At 35.6% G+C, this 20,587-nt stretch overlaps 1 protein-coding gene across 17 annotated transcripts in view; it reads right to left on the bottom strand.

Moving 5' to 3' along the window:
* Nucleotides 1–20,587, bottom strand: part of LOC106884052 (uncharacterized) — a 177,652-nt gene that overhangs the window by 15,699 nt on the left and 141,366 nt on the right. For 16 of the 17 annotated variants that reach the window (XM_089347361.1, XM_089347362.1, XM_089347364.1 and 13 more), the window contains 7 exons: nt 18,792–18,839; nt 15,854–15,901; nt 12,045–12,101; nt 8,261–8,311; nt 4,899–4,928; nt 4,177–4,242; nt 193–288 (listed from right to left, as the gene is read on the bottom strand). In XM_089347361.1, coding sequence (XP_089203487.1) covers nt 193–288; nt 4,177–4,242; nt 4,899–4,928; nt 8,261–8,311; nt 12,045–12,101; nt 15,854–15,901; nt 18,792–18,839 — 396 coding nt within the window. The remainder of the gene's footprint in view (nt 1–192; nt 289–4,176; nt 4,243–4,898; nt 4,929–8,260; nt 8,312–12,044; nt 12,102–15,853; nt 15,902–18,791; nt 18,840–20,587) is intronic. The other variant, XM_089347370.1, reaches the window with a different exon arrangement.

Raw genomic sequence — 20,587 nt, forward strand, 5'->3', positions numbered from 1 at the left:
ACATGTGTGTTATATATGTAATAATACTTACATTATTACTTATTGTCAAACAGACATTACAAACTAAAAAAAAAATTATAAAATAATATAATTATGTATAATATAATTGATACGGAATCCCCATCATGTTTATGAAAATATAATTGATACTGAATCCCCACCAAGTTTAACCCTACATCTTCATTGAAATACCTTATCCATGTCATTTTGAAGTTTTAGGTTCTGCATTTGTAAAGCCATTTTTTCCTTGTTAAATTTCTCCATAAATTCAATTTTCTTTTGAAATGCCTGTAAACGAAATTTACTCTTTTATATTTCACTCTGAAAAATCATTTTTAAACATACTTCTTCAATTGGTTGTACATACTGATATGGGCTAAACGGTATACAAAATCAGAACTTTACTATCATTGTAACACATTATATAATACTACCTATGCCTGATACCTGATTTGTTTCCCACATTCCAAATCTTTTACTTTTTTTACATTCTCTACACTGTGTGTCTTCTAGTGTCAACTTATTGCTTTTTTCTATTGCAGCAGGTGTCATCCAACTATAATACAGTTGAATAATTTCATTTGAAAACACTAGCTTAGCAACTTTACAGGGTTGGATCTTTTCAAATGTTGAATAGTAGTTATTTTGAAGAAAGAAAGGGATATATTCTGTTAATGTATCATATGCTTACAATGTGATCCCATACTAAATATATATCTTAATAAAACATATATATATCATCATCATCATCATCATCATCATCGTTTAACGTCCGCTTTCCATGCTAGCATGGGCTGGACGATTTGACTGAGGACTGGTGAAACCGGATGGCAACACCAGGCTCCAATCTAATTTGGCAGAGTTTCTACAGCTGGATGCCCTTCCTAACGCCAACCACTCAGAGAGTGTAGTGGGTGCTTTTACGTGACACCTGCACGAAGGCCAGTCAGGTGGTACTGGCAACGGCCACGCTCAAAATGGTGTCTTTTATGTGCCACCCGCACAAAAGCCAGTCCAAGGGCACTGGCAATGATCTCGCTTGAAAATCCTATGAAGGCCAGTCAGGTGGTACTAGCAACGGTCACGCTCAAAATGGTGCATCTTATGTGCCACCTGCACAAGAGCCAGTCCAGGGGCACTGGCAACGATCTCACTTGGCTTGCCGGGTCTTCTCACGCACAGCACATTTCCAAAGGTCTCGGAAAAGTAGTCATCTCCTCGGTGAGGCCCAATGTTCGAAGGCCTTGCCTCACCACCTCAGCCCAGGTCTTCCTACCTCTTCTATGGGTTCCCTCAACTGTTAGGGTGTGGCACTTTTTCACGCAGCTATCCTCATCCATTCTCACCACATGTCCATACCAGCACAATCGTCTCTCTTGCACACTACAACTGATGCTTCTTATGTTCAGCTTTTCTCTCAAGATACTTACACTCTGACGGGTATGCACACTGACATTACACATCCAACGGAGCATACTGGCTTCATTCCTTGCGAGCTTACGCATGTCCTCAGCAGTTACAGCCCATGTTTCACTGCCATGTAGCATGGCTGTTCGTACACATGCGTCATACAGTCTGCTTTTTACTCTGAGTGAGAGTCCCTTTGTCGCCAGCAGAGGTAAGAGCTCTCTAAACTTTGCCCAGGCTATTCTTATTCTAGCAGCTACACTTTCAGCGCACCCACCCCTACTACTAACTTGGTCACCCAGATAGCGGAAGCTATCGACTACCTCTAGTTTTTCTCCCTGGAATGAGATAGAAGTTGTTTCCTGTTTGTTTACAGTGTTTATTGCACCTGAACATCTTCCACATACAAAAACTAACTTCCTAGTTAACCTGCCTTTGATATTGCTGCACCTCTTATGTGTCCATAGCTTGCACCGGGTACATTTTATAGAGTTACTACCTACTCCTTTTCTACATACTGAGCAGGGCCATCTACCTGAAGGGGTTTGTGTTTTATCTACCTTCCTACTTATTAGGATTTTGGTTTTAGCTAGGTTGACTCTAAGGCCCTTTGATTCTAGTCCTTGCTTCCACACCTGAAACTTCTCCTCTAGTTCTGAAAGTGACTCCGCAATTAGTGCAAGGTCATCAGCATAGAGGAGCTAGCTTTATCTATCTATCTATATACATACATACATACATACATATATATATATATATATATATATATATATATATATATATATATATATATATATATATATATATATATATTTATATATATATTCCATGTGCATATTACCAAGATGGCAACACTGCAGGTGAGTGGCTGGATGGATTTTGAGGATATTCAGAACCAGGAAGAGGGAGGCCCTGCTACTCCTACGGATGACTTCTGTTCTCAGTCGCTTGGACTACTAATCCCAATTATGGTCTCCCTACTGGGAAAGGCTGAATGAGCTGAGTCTCTATTCCCTGGAAAGAAGGTGAAAGAGATATGTGGTGATATATATATTTGGAAGATCTTAGAGGGTTTAGCTCCCAGTTTTGGAACTGATAGCTATACTAATCCTCAAATTGGACGGCACTGCATCATACCAAAGATCCTGTCTTTCCCATCTAAAATAAGGACAGAGTACTGCAATAGTACTGGGTTTCAAGGGCCCACAATTGTTCAACATCCTGTCAGGCAACCTGGTGTTGATGTGGAAGTTTTCAAGAAACGTCTGGACAGGTTTCTATCTGAGATACCAGATGAATCCACATCGCAGCAGGAGACACAAAGGAGAGCAGCTCTGTCCAACTCGCTACTTCAGCAAAAACAATACTGGAAACAACACCAAGTGACTACACCAGCATGACCACAGTCCTGGGCTGAAACCAGTAAAAGATAAAAGATATATATATATTTGAAAAGATTAACTTGACTTATATATATATATATCAGAGGCGACTCCAGGTCATCAGCATCACTTGGGTTCATAACAGATTTTGTCACTTGGGCTCATCACAGATTTTGTCATTTGGGCTCATCACAGATTTTGCAAAAGACACTTGAAGAATTTCATGTTTTTCTGTTTTATTTCTAGCCCCAAATGGCTTATTTTTTTATATCTAGCACTATGTCTTTCCCTAAACTTAAATGGCTCCAAAGCCATGAAACCAGGTCATGGGTTCAATGCACAAGTAACTTGAGATTAAGGAAAATTTAACATAGAGATATATATGATCTCAAAACAAATCAGAGTGTATTTTAATCAAACATTAGTGTAAATGAAAGCACAAAGAAGGTCTAAATTTCTATCATTCTATGGTGTTACAATATCATCATCACCATCATTTAGCATCCATGTTCCATGCTGACATGAGTTGGATGGTTTTACAGGAGCTGGTAAGCCTGGGGACTGCACCAAATTCCATTTCCTGCTTAGGCATGGTTTTTATAGCTTGATACCCTTTCTAGCACCAACCACTTTACAGAGTAGACGGGGTGCTTTTTACATGGCACCAGCACTGGTGTCACATAAAAAGCACCCATGTAAAAAGCATTCTTCTCAGAAGTGGTATTGAAGGAGGTGGCTTTGTGCCAAGTGATGAGAGGTTAATTTATAGAGGGACAAAAACAGGTGTCTTGCTGTTGAAGAGATAAATGGCTACTACAGTCAGAGGGAGAGAAAGAAATGGAGAGAGAGGGAGAATGAGAGAAAGTGACAGTAACAGGGAGCAAGAGTAAGAGAGTGTGAGAGAAAGAGAGAGATAGTTGTGATGATGCACCAGGGCATATGTACTCATATAGTCGGACCTTATTTCCATCCTCACTCTCAAAATATGTTATCCTGTTTCTCCATTTTCTAACATCTTTATTATTCATCTAATTTTCTTCTCTGCCTCTAATTTCTACTCTCACCTTGTTTTACAATTTCAGAAATCTCATTGATTATCTCCCCTCTTTAACCTCAGTCCAATGTGTTACCTTGCACCTTATTCAATAAACTAAAGAGTAAAATTAAAAACTAAACTCATCAGCATTACCAAAGTCAAACAAAAGAATGAGTGCCTATGTTCAGCAAAAAAGTGAGACATAATCTTTAGTGATTGATATCAAGTTCAGCCAAGCACTGATCCCACCACTTCAGATACTCTTCTGTCTCAGCAATATCCTGGATAATCCCCAACTTAGATGTGATAATTGACTCATAAGAAATGAATGGATTGCAACAGTGCCCATACCTGTTTTACTTGAGCTCCTTTTTGACTATCCATACTTTTACACTGAAGTAAAAGTGATGAAGTTACCTACAAAGAATGGATTCAAGTTTACTCAGATGTAAAGGATAGAATTAAACAATACGATCAAAATTATAAACATGAATTATAATATATAACTTTAAGCCTTATGTACACGTATACACACACTTTCATGAACATACACATGACAATAAGTACATCTGTACACACACACACACATCTTTTGACCACCAGTAGTTCAACTCACTCATCAAACTACTTTATCTGCCATCATTTGATTGACTATTTTGATAAGCCAAGTGATGCTAGAGGAATGAAACCCATATGCACCTTTCCAAGAGAAGCCAAAAGCTTTACTGATTGATGTTGAAGGCAACAACATTACTTTTGTGGAAGTCCTCAAGACTAAGAGATGACTGTAACTGAGATACTAAAATGTATGTATATATTCACAAATTTTCTTGCTATGAAAATACAATTTCCACTATACTAATAACATAATGGTATGTTTAACATAAAGATAAAGTAAGAAAGAGGGATTTCTGTGACTATTGTAGTTTTAGTTTAGTTAGAAAAACTATAAGGTGTAAAACTTGGACACTGACTTCAGAGATAATTTGGCAGATTTAAACTTTGGAAGAAAATAGCTAACAAACAATACTTATTTCTTTGAACAATGTAATAAAATAAGAAAAGATAAATACTTTAGCTGTTGATGTTTTAGAAGGTTTGTCCTGAAAAAATAAAAAGAAAAAAATTGAAATTTAGTTTATGTAATACAATTTAACCAAGTCATGTTTTTCAAATGGATTCTGCTTTTCACAGACAACTACTATAAGGATTCTCTAAATTATTTGGTCACAGTCTTTTGGTCTTAATAAATCTTGATTTCATTTATTAAATTCGTGATAATTATATTATCATAAGTAGTATATTTGTATATGTACATATTTTCCTTTTACCTTGTAATAGCAATGCATTAGGATTTGTGAGTTTAATATTACTCCAAAGGTAAAATGTAAATCTGTTTCAATAGAAGTCATGCTGGTCATCACAGAGAAGGGAAAGAAACTTAACATGATAAAGGAAGTGATTATTATTTATAGTTGCTTTCCATCACAATTGAGATATTTGTAGTGAGGGTATTGGGTCAGTTGACTGGGTCAGAGAAGTCATTTTTGTGAAGAGGATTACATTGCTGTGTGCTTCCATAAGTTGACATGGATCTTCACAGAGAACTAGATGAGGAGGGTAATGGAAGATTCCTTTGTTGGGCTGAAATGATTGATGGAGTTTCAAACTTATATGTTATCAACATAAACTGTAATGTACCACAGGTTTATAAAATACAAAATAATAATTACCATAGTCTTAAGAATTTAGTGGTTTTATCAGAATGCTGAAAAGATGATGTTTACATTGCATAATGGATGATATAACTCATTACTGTAAGAAACTGGAACATTCTATAATTAACCAGAATTTTGTTGGTTTGCAGTGTTCAGTTCAACTCACTTGTTGAAAGGAGTAAGTGACACCAGATTGATTTATCTTAGAACACATATTTTTGAGTTTCTTTAAGATATATTGTTTATTTCAGAAACTTCTGCATATTCCATAGGCATGTCAAAGAGTTCATTTGCATGCTTCATGATAGAGAAAAAGTCACTGAAAAATAAGAACCACTTATTTCCCAAATTTTAAGATTTTCATAACATGTTTAAAAAGGGATGACTAAAAATCTATTACGTCAAATCAGATAACTCTACACCAGTATTGTTTTATATATTGTTAAACTACATGATTATAGTGCAGTTGCAATCCATGGTTTTCCTAATTTTTTTAAAGTTTATAAACTCAGATTGTCTGCTAGCTATGCACATAGTTCATTCTAGGGAAGATGAGAATTACTAATTTGCAGTTAGGGTTGGATGGGTAGTTGTTTTTATGATTCTTTAATGTGATGTATTGTTTACATGGAGTGAGGTGGCTTTGTATAGCTAATTAAAACACCAGTGTTTTTGCTTCATTATTTACTATGCTATAAATGTTGACATTTGTTTTCTTTTAATAGAAAGGTTGAGTGAAATGGCATCTGCTCTTAACTACATACAAAAAGCATAACTTAGTAATCACCGATATTCTGATCTGATAGGCAAACAGATATAAATGTTCCTGACAGCATCTGCCATTAAACCACTTGTATATGATTGGCTACGCCATTGTATAGGCCCACACCTAGAGTATATCATAAAGGGAGATGATGATTGTCAGATGGACCATCAACTAATACACTCTAACATGGCAATTCAATTCAGAAACGATATCTATTGCAGAAGTCATGCTAGTGAAAAGTCAATACTATGTTTCTGTATAATCTGCAGTGCCTAATTGATGAAATATCATCCATAAACCTGAGATATTGTTATAATGTCGAAAACACATAGTTTACTCTAAATGCAAGCATCTATGCAGTTTGTCAGTACTCCTTGGACTTTACAGTGAGAATACTCTTAAAACTGGTTTACCAAGAACAACTCCTAGATCAAGCAACTGATCAACAGAAATAAAGCAACTTTCCAAGCTTCCTAAAACTAGTAGAATAATGAGCACAAAAAGAAAGTTTGTCAAAATCAGAGGCTGCAGTTTAGAAACAAACATGTACAATGAAAAAAATTGTTAATAGGATTAAAGCCAAAATCTGGCTGACAGGCTTGACATAAGTTTTTTCAGTACAACTAAAATAATCTATGGTCATCTATCACAGATATTGTTAAGGAGATTCAGTTATTGTGATGACATGAACTGACAAAAAAAAAAAAAGAAAAAACTTATGATGTATAAAGCAGGAGTTGTACCTACATTCCAATATAGCTCTGAAATCTGTTGAAGATATTGATAGCATCTTCAAAAACTGAAAATATTGTTAGATGAGAATACCTGGAGTTTCTCAAGGGCTTTGAGTTTTGTATGTAACACTTTTCCAACAAGGAACTATTTGGAAAGTGTGACACACAAACTGAAAACAGAAGAAAGAATGCACAATACAAGTAGTAGGGATTATTTATTAATTTGAAGCTGATGATTCATTCTATCACTATTCCAAGTTTAGTATGGATGTAATGAGTATCCTATTAGTAATTAAAAAAGTCTTTTAATGAGTATTTGTTCATATGTTTATATATGGACAGAATTTTCAGTTTAAAGTATGTACAGCTGAGAAACATTATTCAATAAGAATAAGGTAAAAGTTAAATACACTTCCTTGCAAAACACAACAGCTGAAATATCACTCTATAACTAAATATATAGAGATCGCAACAGTTACTAGAATGCAACTGTAACAACATCAGGACATGTCACATTATTAGCAAATACCTTTCAAGGACTCTACAGCACAGAATTAAAATAGCTTTCACAAATTGTACCAAAATGAAATGTACAGAACTGTTGGAAAAAAATATTTAAGAGTATGAATACATAGCATACTCAATCTGTCAAATCCAAATAAAATTACCCCCCCCCCTATCTCAATCCTTCTTGAAACAAAGTGTGGTGTGTTGTTGGGGCGTTTTATAGTAGGCAAAACAAGGGGTCATGGGAATGATGTTGTAACTGATAAGACTGTCATCACTTAACATTGTTTAACAGTTAACTTCTGGTTACTTTCAAAATCTACTTCACATGTGCTACATCTTTGTGTTGATCTTTGGGTTGTATGCTATTAATATGAATGAATGAATGAATGAATGAATGTATGTTTGTATGTATGTATGCATGTATGCATGCATGTATGTATGTATAGTATGTATGTATGTATGTATGTATGTATGTATGTATGTATAGTATGTATGTATGTAGGTATGTATGCATGTATGTATGTATGTATGTATGCATGTATGTATGTATGTATGTATTATGTATGCATGCATGTATGTATGCATGCATGCATGTATGTATGTATAGCATGCATGCATGTATGTATGTATAGCATGCATGCATATGTGTGACTGTTCCCTTTGCTATCTATTGAAACCAAAGAGAATATATCCACAATAAAAATTACCATTTCTGTGTCTGAGAGGAACTCTTTGAATGGCGTGCCACTTCGGCTTTTCTATAAAATAAACAGAAACAAAAAAATTTTAGATTGAAACAACATAGTAAGTCTTACTTTTACTGATCATAGCAAAATACTTTAAAATTTTAATTGCAATAACAATATTTCTATGACAATAAAAGCTAATGTAAATTAGATTGAAGGATGGAAGTAACAAAGAAATGAATGCAAGTAGGCTGGAAAAAGGAGAGAAGGTATTTGCAATGAATGAGAAAAAGAGAGAGAGAGAGAGAGCGTTGTAGGTTTTTATCAATGTATATATACGTCATGGGTTCTAGTTTGTTTAACCCATTACCTACCAGTGATCTCATATGAGATCACTTAAAAATAACAAATTTCGTAATTATCTGTCAATATTTACACATATCTAACCTTTTTGCTATATCTACTAGGTATATTTCTCTGATATTCAAATGAGGTTTGCTAATTTTTCACCCAATATCTCGCTTATTTCTATTTAAAATGTTATTTCGAAATGTTATTTTGAAATGTTATTTTGATCCTTCCAGCGTGTTTCTAAGGCTGTCTTATGCTAGAAATCAAAGTTTCATAAAAAAATTCCAGTTAATAGAATTATGGGAGGTAATGGGTTAATCTGATTAGAGGGTTACCTGGGTGGAGATAGGGTTCTGGAGGTGGATATTGGTGTCATAATAGAGAACATCCCAGAGGATACCACCAAACACAATAATTATCATACCATACAACTCAACAACACCACCCTCAACTCCTTATCAAATGATAATCTTAGCACCAACTATAATAACAAACCGAACACCGATTCCTCACTAAATAACAATACCGTCATGAGCTCATCTGGAATGCCCCTTACAAATCTATGTAGCTTCAGACATTCAACCTCCTGTCCTTTAGATAACCACTGTCTCACTAAAAACATAGTTTATAAGTGCACAGTATCAACTAACAACTGTAACTACATTTACATCGGCTCATGTAGCACCACCTTCAAAGTTAGGGTGAGCAATCACTACTCTAGCTTCAAATCCCAAATACAATCTAACAGGCGCAGGAGTGGTTGTGTGGTAAGTAGCTTGCTTACCAATTACATGGTTCCAGGTTCATTCCCACTGCATGGCAACTTAGGCAGGTGTCTTCTACTATAGCCTCAGACCAACCAAAGCCTTGTGAGTGGCTTTGCTAGATGAAACTGAAAGAAGCCTGTATATATATATATGTATATATATATGTATATATATATGTATATATATATGTGTGTGTGTGTGTGTGTGTGTATGTTTGTGTGTTTGTGTTTGTCCCCACAACATCGCTTGACAACTGATGGTGGTGTGTTTACATCCTGTAACTTAGCAGTTCGGCAAAAGAGACCGATAGAGTAAGTACTAGGCTTCCAAAGAATAAAGGCGGTGCTCCAGCATGGCCGCAGTCAAATGACTGAAACAAGTAAAAGAGTATATTGTTATCTCAATTTATCAGTAAACTAACGCTTGATTCAACCCCTTACCCTCTCAAATGGTCCATAGTCAACCACACCAAACCTTACAATGGATATAACAACAAATGTGACTTCATGGCTATTTTGCAATCCATAGACTGTCTCAATGAACACAGAAGTATATTTACCTGCAAGCATCGGGCACTAAATCTATTCTCAAAATACAAGTAATTACAACCCCACCCTGCTCTTGTCTCCCCTTAACTCTCATATATATATATATTTTTTTTCCACTCATCCACCCTCACTACCACTTTGTATTAAACCAACAATATCTTTCTCCCCTTTTAATTCTTGGATCATCAATTACAAAATTCTCTCCATATTTTTACTTATTTTCCAAAATATTTTTCTTTCCTTTTATTTCAGCTCCCCCTCCTACACCTTCCATCCATAAGCTTACAGATACATATACCTACATACACTTCCATCACTTCATACATTTTTAAAAATTGGTTTTCTATCATTCCCCTGCTAGTTTCTGCCTTTGATTACCAACAACCTGCTAGTCCGGCTTAAGTTCCTCACCCTACCTTGCTTTATTCATACACACTTTCTTTCTCCTGCCAAAATATTTTCTCACCCTCTCCCTTCCAATTTATCTTTCCTTCAAGTACCAATCCCACTACTAAATTCTATGATTCAGCCAAAACTGCTATATTATCTACTACTAGTCAACTGACCTAGCCCAATTTCTCCTTCCTCTCATCATCGTCGTTTAACGTCCGCTTTCCATGCTAGCATGGGTTGGACGATTGACTGAGGACTGGTGGACCAGAAGGCGACACCAGGCTCCAGTCTGATTTGGCAGAGTTTCTACAGCTGGATGCCCTTCCTAACGCCAACCACTCCGAGAGTGTAGTGGGTGCTTTTATGTGCCACCGGCACGAGGGCCAGTCAGGCAGGTACTGATGACGGCCACGCTCGAAATGGTGTGTCACCTCTCACTCCCTTATATTTTTTCGTCTTTCTTCCCTTCTTCTAATACTTATTTCTCCCTACATTTATATACCCCTCTCATACTGTACCCTTCACACATTCTGATAGAATCTTCTTTGCATCAACATGTACCTCATTGTGACAATGTAACCTTTAATCTAATCAAGATATCCTTGGCCTGAAGAGTAGCTAGCGGAATATACCCCGCTTGGATTTTACCACTTCTGAGGTTCCACTTGCCATGAAGCATATGTAGCCCAGATTTTTTCTACTCCATTCCATAAATCTTATATTCTTTTTTGCACACTCAACAACCCTCGTTGCCTACTGTGGAATATAAAATAACTTTTACTGCTCATTGTTCTTCGATAACGAAAAATAATCTGCAACTTTCCCTCTCAATAAAACACTATTGTTCCTAAATGTTGTTTCTTTATATTTACTATGGATTGCTTGAAGCTAACTTTCTTCCTACGCCTTGATCCCTGGATCTTGCATTTATATTTTTGAGCAGCATCGATTTTTATCTATTTTTCCGTCAAGGGCTTATATGCCCCATTATTAGACTATTTTCTTTAGTCATTGTGCGGTGATCACTTATAAGATTTAAGCTTATAAAATACTATTTTTATTATTTACAGAATTGTAAAAATCAACGCTGCTTTAAAAAACCTTCACAGTAAAAGCACATGAAAGTTTGTTTACAAATACAACACTATGAACTAATCATAGTTCTTAAATCTGACGGAGTGAAGCAGGTTGGTATGCTAGTGTAATGGTAGCATTCTTGTCACGAAAACAAAGTGGTGCGGGTTTGTGTCCCGCACATATAAGAAAACCTATTTTTATCCATCGAGGGCTTATACACCCCATTATTATACTATTTTCTTTAGTCATTGTGTGGTGATTACTTATAAGCTTTAAGCTTATAAAATACTATTATTATTATTTACATACATGCATATATATATATATAAAGAAGAGGAAGTTTTTTTTCTCTGAGTATATTCAATGATTTAAAATTATGCATAGCTTAAATCACTTTTAAACATTTATATGAAATGATAAATGATTTGAATATCATAAAATAACTGTCTGTGTGTATTTATGTGTATCTATATATTTGTGTGTGTGTGTATGTGAGAGAGAGAGAGTATGTGTATGTGTGTGTGTGTGTGTGCATGCATGCAGGTGTGTGTGTGTGTGTGTATTTGTGTGTGTTTGTGTGTGTATGTGTGTGTGTGAGCGTATGTGTGTGTGTGTGTGAGTATTGGTGTATTCATTGAAACAACCAGGTCATTAGACTGCAATAATTACCATGTCAGTGTCTGAGAGGAACTCCCAGGAATCTTTGCTGCCTTGGTGATATGGTTGCTATGAAACAAATTAAAAGCAAAAAATATCTGATTATTTTAAAATAGCAAATATATTTTATGATTTCAAATTGCACAGAATTTCAATTACTTTAAAAATTTACTTGAAATAGTTTGAATTCAATAAAATGTGTGTGTGTTTTATGTGTGCATATGTGAATATGTTTGTGTAATGTGCATGTGTGTGTGTGTGTGTGTGTGTATGTGTGTGTGTGTGTACATGCATGTGAGGTGGTGCTGAAAAGTTCCTGGCTTTAAGTAACAGTAAATACAAGAGGATCAATTACGATTTTATTCAACATATTCCCCTCTCAGATTCACACTCTTATTACAGCGGTCCTTCAGTTTTTCTAAGCCCTGTAAAAGAACTCAGATTGCTGGATCTCCAGCCAGGCCTTTCATGATATTCTTAAAGCCAGTAACTTTTCAGTACCTTGTCATACATACACACACACATGCACATATATAAAGATGTATGCATGTGTGTGTGTAAGTATGGAAGTATGTGTGTTTATGTGTGTGTCTATATGTTTGTATGTGGAGGCGCAATGGATTTTACCACTTCTGAGGTTCCACTTGCCATGAAGCATATGTAGCCCAGATTTTTTCTACTCCATTCCATAAATCTTATATTCTTTTTTGCACACTCAACAACCCTCGTTGCCTACTGTGGAATATAAAATAACTTTTACTGCTCATTGTTCTTCGATAACGAAAAATAATCTGCAACTTTCCCTCTCAATAAAACACTATTTGTATCCAGTGGTTAGGGCAGCGGACTCGCAGTCATAGGATCGCGGTTTCGATTTCCAGACCGGGCCTTGTGAGTGTTTATTGAGCGAAAACACCTAAAGCTCCATGAGGCTCCGGCAGGGGATGGTGGCGAACCCTGCTGTACTCTTTCACCACAACTTTCTCTCACTCTTTCTTCCTGTTTCTGTTGTACCTGTAATTCAAAGGGTCAGCCTTGTCACACTGTGTCACGCTGAATATCCCTGAGAACTACGTTAAGGGTACACGTGTCTGTGGAGTGCTCAGCCACTTGCTCGTTAATTTCACGAGCAGGCTGTTCCGTTGATCGGATCAACTGGAACCCTTGACGTCGTAAGCGACAGAGTGCCAACTATATGTTTGTGTGTATAATGAATGAAAATTGCATCCAAATGTGTTCATTAGCAGATATACTCATCCCTGCACCACTTAAAGTTTAATAGGAATAAGAGCAAGTAATAAAGGAATAAATAATGTCTGGTCATTGAGCGACCAATGGTTCAGATCCATGAAGACCACAGCTTCATGGACGACTCCTCAGACTCTTGTCTGGAGACAAATTTTACTCTTCATCTCTTGGAGGTGGAAAGTTATGATTATTGGTAAAATGGTAATCAGAGAATAAAAGGTCTGGCGATATTCTCTGATGACCATTTGACCAATGACTGTAACAACTTTCCACCTCCAAGAGGTGAAGAGTAAAATTTGTGTTTGGACTAGAATCATCCACGAGGCTGCAGCCTTCATGAATGCGAAACCATTGATCACTCTATGATCAGACTTTAACTTCATTGCTTTAATACTTAACTGCTCTATACTTTAGAGTGTGTTTCTTATTCAGTTATATGATACATTGACAAAATATATATATATATACATACGAACAGCCATGCTACATGGCAATGAAATATGGGCTGTGACTGCTGCGGACATGTGTAACCTTGCAAGGAATGAAGCCAGTATGCTCCAATGGATGAGTAATGTCAGTGTGCATACTCGACAGAGTGTAAGTACCTTGAGAGAAAAGTTGAACCTAAGAAGCATCAGTTGTGGTGTGCAAGAGAGACAATTGCGCTGGTATGGTCACATGGCAAGAATGGATGAGGATAGCTGTGTGAAAAAGTGCCACACCCTAGCGGTTGAGGGAACCTGTGGAAGGGGCAGACCCAGGAAGACCTGGGATGAGGTAGTGAAGCCTGACCTCCGAACATTAGGCCTCACCAAAGCAATGACTTCTGACCGAGACCTTCGGAAATATGCTGTGCGTGAGAAGACCCGGCAAGCCAAGTGAGACCAAAATCCAAGGCCTCTGCCAGGGATGTAGCCAACCCACTTATTCTATATGTGATGGTGTATTAATGTATGGTCAGAGGGTGGTCATACCACAGACATTACAGAAGAGAATGCATGCTAAGAGTCCCATGTGGTACACCCAGGCATCTCTAGAATGAAAGCGTTGATGTGAAGTTTTGTATACTAGTCAAGTATGGACAGGGAAGTTGAAAACCTGGTAAAAGGCTGCAGAATATGCATGCTGGTAGCGAAACTACCAACTACAAAATATGAGCCTTGGCTGGAAGTGGAAATACCATGGTCTCGATTGCATATTGATTTTGCAGGCTGAATAAATGGATATTATTACTTTATAGTAGTGGACAGCTATGCAAAATGACCTGAGGTTGTGAGGTGTAAACGACCAACCTCATATACGGTAGTAAACTCTTTACATAAGCTGTTTGCAAGATTTGGTGCACCGGATATAATTGCCTCTGATAACAGAACACAGTTTGTATCCTGTGAGTTTAAAAGATTTTGCAAGATGTTAATGTTAGAACATAAAATTATAGCACTGTATCACCCAAGATTGAATGGAAAAGCTGATCGATTTATGGACACTTTTAAGAGAGCTTTGGATGAGGTCATAATCCAACAGTTCTTAAGGGTATACAGGGTAACTCCAAACCCAAATGCACCAGAAGGAAGTTCACCAGCAGAATTAATGTTTGCCAGAACGGTGAAGTTAGTATTTGATAAGCTTTTACCAGTGAAGAAAATAACATGTGCAAGTAAAGACATGCCAAAATTCTTTAGAATCGGAGTTAAGATATATGTAAAAATGTACAAAAATGGCAAGCAATACTGGGAAAAAGGAAAAATTGTAACATATGTAGGAAGAATGATGTATGGTGTAAGAAGAAGAACTGGAATGGAAAAGAGACATAGAAATCAGCTTAAGGAAAGAGTCATACAAAAGGAACCAACAAGAGTAGAAATACTGATGGACTGGCTATATGACACTTTTCAGGTTCCGACACTGTTACAGGAAGTTGAAACCACACATACAAGGAAAAGGAAGAATAGTAAATTCCTAAAAGTAGACTTTAAAAAGAAAAGATATTGAGTATATATAAAAAAAAGGAGGAGGGTGAATAAAGGAAATTGATTGTTAAATAAAATAATTAAAAGGTGAGACGTTGTATAGTGAAACTGTATACCCCTTCCCAATAAAAAGTGGTAGGAGTCACCCATTATAAATAGACCAGTAGCTGGTTTTCAAGAGAGGATCAAGAGTTGAAAGTCAACAGTTCTAGTCAGTGTCTTGTGGAGTTATCAGTGATAGTAAGACAGAAGAAGTTAGTGTATTACTATTCCGGTATAAAGAGATACAACAGTATCCGATGACTAGTAACTATTGTGGCTACTAGTATAAAACAGCAACTACAATACAACGACAGTCACACATCTCACCTGTGGGAGGAACCCACTTTACAACAGTTTTTAAAAAATTTATTTGTATTAAATCTTAACTACAAACTATGATACAAATAAATTAGCTATACATCCTCAACTATCCATTTTCTTACCTTATATATATATATATATGCACACATACACACATTCACAGACACACTCATGCATACATGCACACACACACACGCATGCACACATGCACACACAATGCTTTCCAGTTAAGATAATTACCTCTTCGGCAGAAGTAGTGTGCTCTCTGGAACTTCTAGAACTTTTTTTCTATATAATAGAAAAAAATTCTGTTTGTATTAACATAAAAAGTATATATCATGAAAACAAATTATGCAACATAAAAGTTACTTAAAATCATTTACTTATGATGTCTTGACTTTGTTTAAATAAGGATGAGTGATATACATACAAATACAAACAGACACACACATATATACATCTACAAATTTCAATGGGTTTTTGTACTGAAGTTGTGTGTTTACACAAATAATAAACCGGAGTATTCTTCTCAATGGGTAATTATTACTGTTCACAGCGGTGAACATAGGAACAATGAATATAACTACACCAATATGAATAATGCCATGTTAGACAAGGTTGCTGAAAAAAAGCATTTCAATATAAATATACCATGATAACCAAAGGTACAGAATCAGGAGCAATTCAAATTACCAGAATGCAATTTCAGTTATTCAGGATAACCCATACAGGAATACAACCATTCAAGTCATGTTTCCTTAATGAATGTTTTCTAAAAACATACGTGTACAGAGCTAAAATAACTTCCACATATGGTATCGAAAAGAATTACATAGGAATTATGGAGTACAAGTTTAAAACCAGGAGTACACAACATATTCACACTTTCACATTCCGATTTAAAAATGATTCCACTTTTTTCCTTTAATGCAACCTAAAACTGGATATTGTATATTGTTGAGATTACAACTTAAGTCTGACCAAGAAATTAAACTGATGGAACCTCTCAAGCACTAGCTGTAGCTGCCTAAATAATATAGCCTCCACAACTCTCTCAATAATAAGTCTTAGAAATATCCCACTATCCCAATAAGCTGAATGCAGTTGTAGAAATGTAATAAACTGATATCTCAATGGAAAATGTCTACCAATGGTCTTAATATATGAATGATATCAAAATAGTAGATAGCATAGGAATGACATACACTGGACTAGCAATTAACCCTTTTAGAATCAGGTAAGCATGGCACACATATTCTTTTAAATACAGAGAGAGAATCGAGTCAACATCAATGTTACAATATATCTGGAAGGTCAAATTTGAAGACCACCAAATTAATAAAATATATTATTGTTAAAAAACTTAGGTTATGCTCAAATAGAAGTAAGAAAGCAACATTTTGTATGGTATAAAAACATTGTACATTAATAACTATAGATAACACATTAGCAAGAAAAGATATGACATTTTTACTATATATACTGATAATGACAATATCTTAAAAAAGAATTTGAAATAGAGCGTGAATAAGAGTGATATTGGTTGGCTCAGCTTGAGAAGGGAGGAAGGAGAAAAAGGCTTGAGATCAATGCAAGCAGCCTTTAAATGTCATATAGTATTTCTCACTTAGCACCAGCTAAACAACAGTAGCAAAAATAAATACATAAACTTAGTGCTAAAAAGTGAAGAGAGAAAAATCCTACATATCAGCAGTGAGCTCCTCTGAAAGTAATCTCTTTCTTATTTCTTTATTGCCCACAAGGGACTAAACATAGAGGGGACAAACAAGGACAGACAAAGGGATCAAGTCGATTGCATCGACCCCAGTGCATTACTGGTACTTAATTTATCGACCCCGAAAGGATGAAAGGCAAAGTCAACCTCAGTGGAATTTGAACTCAGAACGTAATGACAGATGAAATACTGCTAAGCATTTCGCCCGGAGTGCTAACGTTTCTGCCAGCTCGCCGCCTCTGAAAGTAATCTCTTTCTGATGGATACAAACCCAGAATAGCAAGGCTATCATACCTCAAAGAAGACCTGGATGTGAAATTCTCAACATACCAATAAAAGACTATGTTTTCCAAAGTATGTTTTCCAAAAAGAGTATGTTTTCCAAAAAGAGTATGTTTTCCAAAAAGAGTATGTTTTCCAAAGACTTGAAGAGCACATTAATATCGACATGAAGTGTAGCCTCTCTTGGATTCATGACACTCCAAAGGCTATGCATTTGCAATCTAAGAATAGGAGTTTAATACAAAATACTTAGCAGACAAAAGAGACAGTGAAGCCCTTGAAACCCTAAAATGCGATTGAAAATGTAAATTATGTCATATTTCTGTGGAAGACATCACACAGAGGAGGCAGCAGCTCAAACATGTCTTCAACTTACTATCTCTATATGCAACATGACATCACTAAAACAATTTACAATGTCATTTGCAAAAAAGAGACTGACCTGAAATAAATATAGAGAATCATCCTGTTATTGAATACATACACAAACATAAATATATGGAATAATGTTGGAACATTCATTGCTATTGAAAATCTGCCAAATGTAAACATAACCAGCCAGATATTGTTGTTTGGGAAAGAAAAGAAAAATGCATGTGATGTCATGAAAGTCAGATGCCCTACTGATGTAAACCTTCAAAAATCAAAAAGAAAGAGAATAACTTCAGACAACTAATTTGAAACCTCTAGCTTCTATATCCTGATTTTAAATTCACATTTACACCAATAATAATTGGTACACTTGCTTTTGTGAGTAAATGCACATGATACTCTGGATAAGTTATGGTTTTCAGATAAAGAAATCAACCAGTTAATTCACTCATTACAAATATAGTTGTGAGTGGAACAGTAAAAGTAGGCAAGAATTTCCTGGAGTTAAAAACGTAACATTGTTTTTGTTATCTACATTCCTACAATGAGGCTTTGTATCTTTGTTAGAAACCTGTTCCTTTCTCAGATGAAGATTTCATATACTTAAAAACAGAACATACATACATTCATACATATATACATAAATACACACATATATGCATGCATATACACACATATACACATACATAAACACACAAAAATAGATGTACATACATTCATACATAGATACATGTATGTATGTATATAAAATCTCTCCTCCAAACAGGTGATTGTGTTTAATATAGTTACCAAGAAAGAAGTGACTGTGAGGTATTGGGAACGTTCTCGCTTTGGTCTCTATAAGAAAAAAAGAAACAAAATCCATCTCTGATTGTGTTAACATAATTAATACATTTCACAATTTCAAATGATACAGCATAAAAAGATTAATATAAAACTTCTAAAAACGTTTTGAGTTTGTTGAAATCAATCTTGATTGAATGCATGTTATCATTTAGTGGTAAAATGCAAAACACTGTTTTATAACAAGGATTACTCTTAGCATTGCAATAAATATATTTTCACTCTACGTTTACAATGAGTACTTTTTCTTGTTACTAATTCATATATACATCGATTCCTATCGATTGTTTTTTTTATTTTATTATGCAGAGTTTGTGCGCATTTCGAGTCTGAAATGTTTTAATAAGCATAAATAATTACAAATGAATATTTTAGGGGTAAGTTATTTTCTTCAAGTAGCTTCTCAGTTTTAACTACGCAACGGAACTAACTGAACCCTATTAATATTTACATATTGTGATTTATATGCTTTATAACTTCTACAGCAAATAGTGCAATATGGTGAAGCTTCACAATAATAAAACTATACTCTAGGAACAAGATGAGTTTGTCATCTGATGACAGTTTGCCTCAAGGTGAGCATCAAAATTAGAGTTATGATGAGTTATCAATTACTGACTGGTGAGTACAGATATGAAAGGAAAAAAACCAAGGAAAGTGATCCAAATGGAAGGAAGCTATGGAAAAGGTCTAATAACAAAAATGTGAAAAGGAATGGAGAAGGCAGATCTGAAGACACTGAATCATACAAAGATAAACAACAGCCATGACAAATGAAAGTGGAAGTGCATTGCTTAGTGGTTAGGGTACTGGACTCATGATTGTATGATTGTGGCTTCGATTCCTGGACTGGGATGCATTGTATTCTTAAGCAAAACACTTCATTTCCTTTTGCTCCAGTCCACTCAGCTGGCTAAAATGAGTAATCCTGTCACAGATGGGTGTAACATCCAGGGAGGAATATATGCACCGGAGGGAGTGTGAAACTGGGCCTATACCCCTTTCACAATAATGTAAACTAACTGTGACAAACGGAAAGGTGAATACTGGAAAAAGTATATCCAATGCACATACACATAGAAAAAACTGATGCGAAAATGATGATAGTGATGATGATGATGATGATAATGATGATGACAGTCATGATGATGATGATGTTGAAAATGATGATGATGTTTGGAAGTACTGAAGGTAGAAAAGGTAGCCAATATAGTGTTTATCTATTATTTTGATGCTAAAGACGGAAAATGTCAACTGAACTGAAGCTTTAAACATTAAATAGAGCTACAGTAAAACAGTAGTTGATATTGTTAAGGCATATATAATGTTTACAGAGAACAGATTTAGATTATGCAGATTCTGGATCACAATCAAATCAACTTCACTGTCACAGTACTTCTGGTGGCTCAACAGTTGGTAGAAATAAATGAGTAGAAATACTGAGGGATTGGCTATATGACACTTTTCAGGTTCCGACACTGTTACAAGAAGTTGAAACCACACATACAAGGAAAAGGAAGAATAGTAAATTCCTAAAAGTAGACTTTAAGAAGAAAAGATGTTGAGTATATAAAAAAAAAAAGGAGGAGGGTGAATAAAGGAAATTGATTGTTAAATAAAATAATTAAAAGGTGAGATGTTGTATAGTGAAATTGTATACCCCTTCCCAATAAAAAGTGGTAGGAGTCACCCATTATAAATAGACCAGTAGCTGGTTTTCAAGAGAGGATCAAGAGCTGAAG

This window comes from Octopus bimaculoides, chromosome 2, assembly GCF_046866305.1.
Source record: "Octopus bimaculoides isolate indiv1 chromosome 2, ASM4686630v1, whole genome shotgun sequence".
Taxonomy (NCBI): Eukaryota; Metazoa; Mollusca; class Cephalopoda; order Octopoda; family Octopodidae; genus Octopus; species Octopus bimaculoides.